General features: G+C 38.1%; 1 protein-coding gene across 4 annotated transcripts in view; it reads left to right on the forward strand.

Moving 5' to 3' along the window:
- The window catches only part of csnk1a1 (casein kinase 1, alpha 1), a 54226-nt gene extending 43667 nt beyond the window's left edge, over positions 1 to 10559 (forward strand). For 2 of the 4 annotated variants that reach the window (XM_037974357.1, XM_037974360.1), the window contains 3 exons: positions 318 to 424; positions 1543 to 1691; positions 9814 to 10559. In XM_037974357.1, coding sequence (XP_037830285.1) covers positions 318 to 424; positions 1543 to 1691; positions 9814 to 9821 — 264 coding nt within the window. In that variant the 3' untranslated portion in view covers positions 9822 to 10559. Of the gene's footprint in view, positions 1 to 317; positions 425 to 1542; positions 1697 to 9813 lie in introns of those variants that run through there. The other 2 variants (XM_037974359.1, XM_037974358.1) reach the window with 2 other exon arrangements.
- The last annotated feature ends 899 nt before the right edge of the window (positions 10560 to 11458 follow it).

Below are 11458 nucleotides of genomic sequence, written 5' to 3' on the forward strand. Positions count from 1 at the left end.
CGTGATTTTTGTCTTTCTTGGCACCTAAAACATACCTGCTGTGAACCCGTATGTGTATGTCTCTTTTTATCTATTTATCTTTTTATCTGTTTATTTGTTTTATCTATTTCCTTTTTACTGTTTTTATCTATCTATTGTACAGCACTTTGGCTACTCCTGTGGTTCTTAAAATGTGCTATAGAAATAAAGTTGATTGATTGATTCATTGAATATCTTTGTCTAGTTGCCCAACCCTTGATCACACCATGTTACTTTATGATGATAAATGCTCTAACTCAACAACCATGAAACTTAATCTTGATACATGATGTTTACAGGGTTTCCCAGCTGAGTTTGCCATGTATCTGAACTACTGCCGTGGCTTGCGCTTTGAGGAGGCTCCAGACTACATGTACCTGCGTCAGCTGTTTCGCATTCTCTTCAGGTAAACACACAAAAAAAGGCCAGGTTAGCTTCTGTTACTACAGCAAAAACATTATCTTTGTGAAACTTGCTTTATGTTAATACAGTCATGTAAGCTTGGAAAGCAAAGTAATTCTGTCCCTCTCCTGATGCCTGCTCTTTTCTTATTTGCTTTTCTGCTGACCTTCTACAATGTTTCAGATAGTTGTCAATATTTGTATTGAATGTGCTGTTCAGTCAGGTTGCCTTGTGGTCTGTTGAGAGGATGTGACTAAACCTCCGTCAATAGTTCTTTGTGTTTATTGTCACATTTTGTAATGCAGCAGCTCTGAACTTGCTTTCCTTGTCAACAGCAACACTGCTTGTTGCTGCAACCCTCACCCTGTTCCCCATAGATGTGGCCAGATTTTCAGACGTTTACAGGGTTCCTACACAGTCTTGAAAAGTTGAAAAAGTATGGAATTTCATTTAAGTATTTTCTAGGTCTGGATAAGTACGAAAAAAAAAGAAAACAAAAAATGGAAAAACATTGGTGTTTCCAGACAGCTATTACCTACTGCATTTTCTAAAAACTGCAAATCAGCGTTTCTAGAAGTTGCTCAAGTGAGCAGGATATAAATCACTTTGACTGTGTATAAAAATTAACATAGACCCCATGATGTCCACTTTAGGATCATATACCACTGGAGATATCTTCCTTAAAGTGGAGTTATTGCCACTTTTGTTATGAGATAACAGTTTGTAATGTCATCAATAAAAAAATACAACAACTTTAACTGTTAGCATCAATCATTTAGATTTATGTAGGAAAACATAAAAAAAAAAGAATCAGATTATCATCTTAGTATGTTGAGGGGAAAATTTTACACAATCAAACAAATTAAAAATATCACTATTGTACCAACTATTGTTCAAATGCAGTACATTTACAGATGTTTTAATGTCAAAATTGGACAAAAAGTCTGAAAATTTGAGTCTGGAAACGTATGAAGACTCAAAATGGAAAATTTGTAGGAACCTTGTTTTTGTTTCTGTTTAATTGTGGAGCTATTTGTCACTTTCTGTAACATAAGTGTTTCTTTCACTTTACTGTGGTTATCTATAGGCTGACAGTCCATAATGTGTTTTTGTGTGTTGTAGGACTCTGAACCACCAGTATGACTACACATTTGACTGGACCATGCTGAAACAGAAAGCAGCGCAGCAGGGAGCCTCCTCAGGGGGCCAAGGCCAGCAGGCACAAACCCCCACAGGCAAGCAAAATGACAAACCCAAGCCTAACATGAAAGGTTAGTAGCAAACAGCCAAGTGACGTTTATTACAGACACCAATTGCTCATATCCACTCAGTTTTGTATGTAGGACTATTAGATGTTGTTTGAATAGTTGAAGAAATATTCTGCCTGGCCCAAAAAAAGTCACAGTTATGTTTTGTTGGTTACCTTTAGTTTGGATAACAAGACTGATTTGTTGTTGAATCATTTAAATAAGCTTGAGCAACATCCCAACATTTGTGCCCTCTATGCTTTAAGCTTGCTTAGGTTTTGTGACGATGAGATTAAGACCTGGACTTGCTGCAGGCTAATGAGTATGTGAAATCAATTTTTAATTCTTGCCCTGCCTCTCTCTCACAATTTCAGCCAAATAAATATTATCATTTGGAAATATGTTTGGGCCATCAGGGAAGGGAAAAAAAATCTGGTTATTCAGTATATGACTAGCTGACCTAATTTTTGGGCTAGCAGTTCTGCTAAACCTCACCTGACCAATTTAAAAAACTTCAGATTATGATACTGATCTCACTGTATAGTAGTCACAGGATGGGTGCATCCCTGTGTCTCTGAATCTTACTCTTAATGTCCCATCACTCTGAAAAAGGGTAAATTCAACTCATAGGACCATGTGATAAGTTCCCTTGCTTTAAGTAGTTCACCACCGTTGTTCTATGTTTTAAAAGAGCTTCAAACAGTTTACCCAATTTTACTGTTTGTACAATCTCATTAGTTCTTTTGTTTAATGCAAACCATTTTTTAAATTTTTGTAAAACAATATGCTTTGTGGATGACATGGCGGTGCGGTGGTTAGCACAGTCTCTTCACAGCAAGAAGCTAAAAGATATTCATTTCTGCAATACTTGTCCAATGAAAGGCACTTGTTTGTAAACTGAAATCAAGGTTGTGACTTTTTTTGGTCAGGCAACAACAGAGTAATAGCACCAAATTGGAAACCATTTTTCTGCCAAGTGGCATTAGTTTAAAAGGCACCCTAAAATTACTATTTTAAAAGACGAGAGAGAGGGAGACAAAGAAAATCTAAAACTAAGCAAAAGTACAATTGGTCTGTCTTGCAGAAGCAAGGACGTCCTTGGGGAATTTGGCTACTAACTTTGTTACCATGCTGTTCTGTTCCTGTGTTGGGGCTGGAAAACAGACTTTCTCCAAAATTACATTGTGCTGATGCTTTCAAACTGGATCTGATCACACACCTCCTACTCTACTACACTTTCTTTTTGATCATTCCCTCTTTGAACTGAATACTTATTTTTAACTCTTTACTAAACACCTTTTTAAAATTTTGACTGTATCTACTTTGTCAGGGTGTTAAAAACCACTTGTGCCCTTGCAATACTGACTTCTTTTTCCAGGACAAAAATGGAACATTCAACTGATGATGTTTTCTGCCTACTGCTGCATGCAGAACCTGTTGTCAAGTTGTGTCTGAACTCAGATGTCATTCATTATCAGTTTTAACAGATACTTTAAGAGAATTTTGTTCAGTAGCTAATTTAAGGTTAATGTAACATTAAATGGGAAATGGTAAAGTTCAAGATTGGACCATCACCTCTTTGAGATGAGCACCTTGTGAGCTACAGCCGCCCCACATTCATACAAGAAAAAATATACAGTAGAAAACAGTTGTTTCCATACATTGTATGAAAACACACAACCATCTTTTCCTTGCTGCTTGACATAAAATCAGAGTAAACCTTTTCATGTTTTAGGTCTGTTGGGATTCTGCAAATTATTTATTTTTGTTGAATATCTGAGTATTATATGTCATAATCATGGGAAAATCGAAAAAAGACCAGTCAACATATCAGGAAGAGAACCGTCAACCTCTACAATTCTGGTTCATTCTTGGGTCCAATGTCCAGCTGCCTGAAGGTGCTGAGTTCATCTGTTCAAACAATGATATCTAAGTATAAACATCATGGGAATGTCCTGCCTTCATCAGGAAGTAGATGGGTTCTGTGTTCTTGAAATGAACAGGTTTTGGTGTGAAATGTGTGTTTCAACCCCAAAACAAAAGTTAAAAACCAGGCATGCTGCTGAAGCTGTTCAGAGAGTTTCTATCCACAATGAAATGAGTCCTGTACCAACATGGGCTGAAAGGCCTCTCAGAGAAAAGCAAGATGTTACTCTTGAAGCGTCATAAAAAGCCTGATTACAGTTTGTAAATCAACACATGGACAAAGACCTTAATTCATGTAGACATGTCCTATGATCTGATAAAACTAAAATTAAACTGTCTGGTCATAATGACCATCATTACATTTGGAGGAAAAAGAGGGAATCTCACACCATGCAAACTGTGAAGTACGATGGTGGCAGCATCATATGCCCCTTTCACACGGACCCTAAAGGTCCTGGCTCCACTCTACTCGGCTCGCTTTGCGAGCGTTCACATATGCATTTTTTCGCACTCGGTCCCTGCTTTTTCGGTACCTGCTTCGGAGTCGGACCAGCCGGGCCAGCCCTGCTTCGTGGGCGGCTCTAGCTTAGCTCCTGTTCACTCATTGGTCGTGGGTGTGACCAGATGCAAGCATAAAGAGCGAAGGTAGGAATATAAACAACAGCGTTAGCTTACCCTGCAACGTTTATGCCGTCTGTCCCCCAGCTGAAGGCGCTGTAAAACCTGAAATCTCCGGCGGATAACAGCTGTCCTACTCCGCGCAACAATCTCGGCATCCAGAGCATTTCTTCCTCTGCGCCTCTCTTCCTGAAGTCTCAGGAAAATCCCCATAAGTTTAAAAAACAGCAACAACACAGGGCCAACTTTGTCCGTAGCGTTTTCGTTGTTTATACAATTTGCGCTAAGTTTCGGTAGCGCACACCCCCACACTGCGGTCCCGCCCCCCGCAACACGAGGAGGTGTTCCTCTGCTACCGACCAAGCTGGCCCGTGAGAACGCGATGCATTCTTTATCAAGCCGAGCCGAGCCGAGTAGAGCCAGACTTCTGAATTAGGGTCCGTGTGTAAGAGGCAATATTGTGGGGGGTGCTTTGGTGCAGGAGGGTTTGGTGCACTTTCAGAATAGATGGCATGATGGGCAGGGACATTATGTGGAAATATTGAAACATCATCTAAAGACTTCAGTCTGGAAGTTAAAGTTAAAGCTTGGACACAAATAGTTTCAAATGGACAGTGACCCTCAGAATACTGCTTGATTAGTTACAAAGTGGCTTAAGAATAACAAAGTCGATGTTTTGGAGTGGCCATCACAAAGTCCTGATTTCAATCCCACCAGAAATTTGTGGGCAGAGCTGAAAAGATGTGTATGAGCAAGGAGTCCTACAAACCTGACTCAGATCCACCAGTTCTGTCAGAAGGAACAGAACAAAATTCCAGCAAACTGTTGTGAGAAACTTGTAAATGGAAACTCACGTTTAACACAAATCATACAGTTTAAAAGAAATGCTACCAATTATTAAGAAATATATGTAAATAAAATGTATGTTAATAAAAAAGAAAGAATTCTCAAAATATTCTCATTGGTAGTGCAATTAGCAAACATAAATAATTTTGTGAAACCTCACTGACCTAAAACAGAAAAGATTTAGTCTGATTTAATGTTGAATATAGGAGAAAAAAAAGATTATTTTTATACAGTGTATGCAAATATCTGGTTTCAACACACTCACACATGTACATAAATCAGTGCATTTAATTTCTCTAGCAGGTTTGTCCTAAGATCAGCTGGATGTTTACAGAAAACACCAAAGAAATGCAGCCTGGGGCCATCCTGATCAGATACCTGCCTGACATTAGCTCATTCCCTTTGATGTGGAGGGGCAGAGGGTTATCAGGCTTCTCAGCCCATCTATAAGATGTACTCTGAAGAAAACACTATTCTGGCATTTGTACGTATAACCTCATTTTGTCAGTCCTGACTTAAATCTTGGGATTGTAGAGTGAGGACTGGGGTGCAGATTGATTTAGAGCTTCACTTTTCAGCTCAGCTCCATCTTCACCACCACATAGGTATTCATCAGTTGTAATAAGAGTGCTGAACTACTAAAATCTTACTCCATCCCACAAAGATACATTTATGAGCTTCCCAAGTCACACCGCCTTCTCTCCATAGCTATGCCTAAAGATCCTGTCCTCAAACACCACTAACAAAATTAGTGGAGTCCAACCTGTACTAACAAGTGGGCTTTTCAGAAAACCAACAGTTTCAGTGGTAATGATTATAAAACTGCCTGGAGAGAAGAGTGGAGGAGCCAGTGGTACCTGTTAGGTCAGCGTTGAATGTCTGAGGCCACCTTTTGTTGTTTTCCAGGTTTATATAGTTGGCTTCCTTCACTTCTCATTTGTCTAAAATAACTCTCCCTGCCAGTGTTCCTTATCTTTGAGATGTAGATTGATATCTGAATCTTAGCCTGAGGACTGGGTATTCTGTGTTGTGCCACCCTGCTCATGTTTGAGTATTTAGACCTGGGAATTAACCAGTTTTTGTCTGATAAACTAAATAACACTGTTTAGTTTGGGCTGCACTCATTTTTGTTGTTACGATATTCCCACCACATATAGAACAAGTCTTTTGTCTGTTGAATAAGCCCATTTAGGGCTTCTAAATGGGCTTCATTTAGAGAGTGCTTTTCTAGTCTGATTGATCATTTGAAGGGCTTTTACACTCCAGGCTATGATCACCCATTCTCTCTCTCTCACACACACACACACACACACACACTGATTTGCAGTTTAAAGGCAATGCACAATTCAATGTTTTGCCTAAGAATACTTTGATATGTAGGAAGGAAAGCTCAAATAAAACCAACTATCTTACAATTGGCAGACAACTGTTCTTCCTCCGAAGCAACAGCCATCCATCCACCTGCTTACCTGTTCTTCTTGATTCTTTGGATTAATTTTTAGATTGACTGTGTGATGGCCCACCATTTTGGCTTCCTCTAGATGTATTTTTCTTTTGTCAAAAACCTTTGTAAATTGTTGAAGCTCTTGCTGCACCTGAGAGTTCTGAGTTCTCCCACTCTTTGTCTGGGCTTCTGTCTTCCATACATGTGTAAAACAATCCTATTACAGCATTTGTACATTCATGGCATCATATCACTGATATTTTACCTCCACACCTCCTTTTTTTCACCTACCGACTCCTAAACACCAGCTGGGAATTATTAAAACCCTACAGCGTTTATAAATGGTGTTACAAACAACGTTTGTAATTGGAGTTGAAAGCAGCTCAGTGTGATGCTCAGAGCAGCTATTACTGTCACTGGCAATTTTTAAAACGCACACAAATACTACAATAAGATGAAAGACAGTTATTTAATTGCTCATTTGAATTTTATTATTGTTGAAACAGTATTTTTTAATTGTGTCCTTAAATATGCAAGCTAGAAGTGAAAGAGATTTTTTTTGCAGTTTTGACTCTTCTCTGAGTGGTTTTACAACCTTTCACATCAGCAGATGTGATCATAATACTTCATTTCACACAAATGACAAATCATAATGACTCAGAATAGAGGGGTCTTTGACTCACAGGCTGCAGACAACCTTAAAACCTTAACTCCTAATCCATTACTGGAACTGAAGAAACCTTATAGAAACCCAGACATCTATCTGAAAACACTTTAAACATTTTTGATTTATTTTAGCTTAGCTTGCACAGCTTGCATTGAGTATACCTATGGTTCAGATTTCTTGCAGCCTAATGGAAACTACCTAAGTAATCTAGACACTGTTGGTGTCTGCATCTAATGCAGCCAAAATTAATGTAGAATGATGTGCAGCTGAGCCCCTTTTGCATATCAGATGGCCAGAACCCCCAATATGGAGTTTCAGGTCCCCCTACTTAGAGCTATTTGGTCCTCATACAATCGGAGTGAGTCTTTGCTTTTTTTGTTTAAACTCAGACACATTTCCAGTGAGTTTTGGCCTATACCAGGGATGCCCTATGTCATCAGTTCTTTTTATAACATTTGTGGACAGAATTTCTAATTAAAGCCAATTATTTCTAATTAAAGCCAAGGAGTTTGGAGACCATCAAACTGCATCACTGCTTTTTGTAGATGATGCCGTCCTGTTAGCTTCTTTGAGCTGAGTTATTGAACGGTTTGCAACTGAGAGGGAAGCATTCATGATAAGGATCAGCACCTCCAAGTCTGAAGACAGGGTTCTTCGTGGAAAAGGCTGGACTGCCAACTGCAGGCTGCTCTCACCTATTGTCACAAGCTATAAATTATGGATGAAAGAATGAAATCACAAATACAGCAAATTCTTCTGAAGAGTGGCTGGACTCCACCTTAGGAATAAGGGTAATGAGAAAAGAGTTCAGAGTCACTGCTTCTCTGCATTGAAAGGAGCCAGTTGAAATGGTTTGGGATGTGGTAAGGATGCCTTCCACAGGTGGTGTTTCACATGCTGCACTGAAAGGAGTTCTGAGGACAAATCTAGGACTCACTGGAAAAATCAAAAAACATTTCACAGATGGCCTGGCAAAACCTTGAGTCCCTCCAGATATTTTTACGAGGAGGTAGCTGGGGAGAAGGTCTGGGGATCTCTGTCCCTCTTGAACAAGACCCAGAAGTCCTCCATTTAGAATAGTAAACGGTTGCCTCTGCGACCCAATCTTAAATAAGTGGCAGAAGGTGCATAAATTGGTGGATTTTAGATCAGTTTGACTAGTGTAGAGGGAAAGCTGCACACATAAATGTGCATTGGATTGCATGTCTTTGCATCACACCCTAAATATGGCTTTTGTCAACAAATACAGCAGAAATGGCATATAAAATACAAAGTTCAGGGTGTTCCAGTTTCTATGTGGTTTTGAAAAACGTAAAGAACATTTTTTTTGTATGAAAAAGAAATCACAAAAGCCGTGCTGTCCTTTTGTAAATCAGAACACCAGAGCATGTGCTCCAGTGTTTCTTTTTTTGTTTTGTTTTTTAAGACACACTTAGGTCCCTGGCTACAACTACCAAACTGCACTTTTGTTCGGCTTGATTGTTTTACACTTAAATGCAAACTTAAAAGGAAGGTTGGTACAAGAACCTAATGAGGAATCCCCAGTTAAATGTCTCTATTTTAACCTTAATTGTAGGCAGAACAAGCATTTTGCCATACTCCCATATTTTTCTATAACAATATTTCTATGGAACATTAATTATGTTGGTAGGTTAAAAATCCTTAAAGGTTTTTAAACCATCAAAAACTTTCTTTAATCTTTCTTTAGTCAAATCTTGATTGTTCCAAAACACAACATGTTAATTTATTTAGATAAGTCTAAAAGGTAGATTTGTCACATGCTGAAAACTTTTATCAGTGGTTTAGTTGTTTTCATGTCAGGTTAGCTGTTAAAACAAAACAAAACAAAACAAAAAAAAAGTGTAACAAAATCATACAGTTTAAGCTGCACTTTTCCAGGTTAAGCATACATCCAAACAAAGTGTAGGGCTAGCTAGTTTTTTAAAATCACCTCTTATTTTCGTGTACACAACTTGCAAAACTGTAGTTTAGTCTGTCCACATTATTTCATTGCACCCCTCTGCCTATATTGTACTTTCCTCAGCTTGCTTTGTATCTCCTTTGGCAGCCACCCCAGTATTTATGATTTATTCTGCTGAAGTACACTTTTGCAGTGAAGACGGGCAGATTTAAATAATTATCATCAGTTAATTAGATCAGGATACATGTGGCTGTAGGCTTGACTCTTTTCAGTCACAGGTGTCAAAACACAGGTCTTGTGCTCTTGAGACAAGTTGGAGATACTCTCAATAAAATTAAGTCTAAGATGCCTGTGACAACTCTGACTATTTTGAGAGAAAATTTGTTGCACAATTTTCTGACCATGTTCAAAATTCAAACAACAACACAAGAAACATCTGCAACTCGCACAAGGAAATTGAGAGCCCCTGCACTCAGCCCAGTCAGATACAACTGTAACTCTAACCCCATGACACAGGGTGTAAATGGAACTGAATCAATGGTGGTACTGTCCAGTGTCACCTCTTATTTTCACTTTTTCCACCATTCTTGCCTCCCTGTGTTTTGTTCTTTGCCTGGGGCCTCTTTCCATTTCATCTGAACGTTCTGTTTATACTGCTTAGTCTTTCAGTTTCTGTATCACTGTCAGCAATGTTAAAATAATGCCTTTGTCTGTTTGTCTGTAGGGTTTTGATTGGTCCCATCTCTGACCAGATCTGCTGTTGGTGACCAGGACCAACAGGTGTCTCTTCCTGGACAAGCGACAAACAGAAAGTCTGTCTTTTCTTCCATCATAAGTATCTATGTAATGGAAATGTATAGATTTACACAAGGCTTTGTCAATTGTGTTGTCTATATTTTCCTGTGTATAAATCATAAAATTCCACTTGGGAAATGTGTGAGGTTTATTTTTGTTTTGTTTTTTGTTGTCTTTTTTGTCCTTTTTTAAAGGGTGGGGAAGCTGTAGATGTCACCCCCTACTTCGAACACACAACTTTCCCCATCTATCTCTGTCTACGTCTGTTTATTTTTTGAGGGGTTTTTTTAGGGACTGGTTAAGATAGTCAGCTGACCTGTTTTTTTTTTTTTTCTCCCAGTGGTGTAAATCATCCCTGTCCCTCCTCACTTAATTATTTTACTCCTTTCTCTACCAAACAATTGGGGAAACATGTAAACTTAAAACCTATTCTTTTGTTCTTTACATAATTAAAAGATGCAATCCTGGATGTTTATTTACCAAATCGTTTGATTTTTGTTTGCTTTCTTCTTGTTTTCCTATGGTGATTAAAAGGTTGCCAGTTGATAATATGAGGAGGAAACGGCAGTAATTGATGGTAGAATACTTCTGCTCTCTCCCTATCTCTAGAATTATTAAATCTGCTGTAAAATGGTCTTCTCCAGAAATGCCAATAAAAACCTTACTTAACTGAGACTGTCGAGCACAGTTTATTATTGAGTACCTACACAAACACATTTTTCAGAATTCATAGTCTTGAAAAGTATGGAATTTCATTTTAGCTTTTTCCAAGTCTGGATTAGTATGGAAAAAAAATATTATTGAAATGATATTGTTGTTTCCAGACTATTACAGATTGTACTTTAAAAAAAAAACAAGAAATCCAACCTTTCCTAAAGATGCTCGAACAAGCGTGGTGTTTTATACCCTGACTGTGTGTAAAAAGTAAAACATGATAACAATGGCGTCCACTTTTGGTTCATATAACAACAGGGTCGCCAACTTCTGGAAATTTAAAAAAAGGGATGTAGATAATTTAGCTGTGACCTGCCCTGTCTACACTGTACTGTTAATAAGAACAAAATGCTTTAATCATTTGACATACAGACATGTCTAAGAAAACCCGAATCAATAGTTTGGTCAGATTTGCATTTGAAAGTGATAGGAATCTAACATTCTGACTGAAGATGTATTGGATAGGCAGAACATTTTTTTTTTTTTTAATTAAATAAAACCGAGTAGCACTTCAGGAATAATTTCTTTCAGTAGTATGTAGTTCTTTATAATTTTTCAAGATGCATTTTAAAGCCATATATAAAACTGAGGACAAACTCTTGTCCACACCCAGATATTTTACGTACATCTTTGTACAAACAATAAATGACAGTAAAGTTACTGACATTTTTATGTCAAATATGGCTGATAAATCAACAGGACTGTCTCCATTTGAGTCTGGATCTTAAAATGTAAGGGAACCCTAATCTATTTTCCCCCAGTTGTCTTGCAGAGCCTCAGTCTGCAACATTTAGTCACATTTTGTGTTCATTAACAACTATTTAAATTTCATTTCACTGTTATCATCCTCACAGCAGCTG

The sequence above is a fragment of the Kryptolebias marmoratus genome, unplaced genomic scaffold, assembly GCF_001649575.2.
Source record: "Kryptolebias marmoratus isolate JLee-2015 unplaced genomic scaffold, ASM164957v2 Scaffold24, whole genome shotgun sequence".
Classification (NCBI taxonomy): Eukaryota; Metazoa; Chordata; class Actinopteri; order Cyprinodontiformes; family Rivulidae; genus Kryptolebias; species Kryptolebias marmoratus.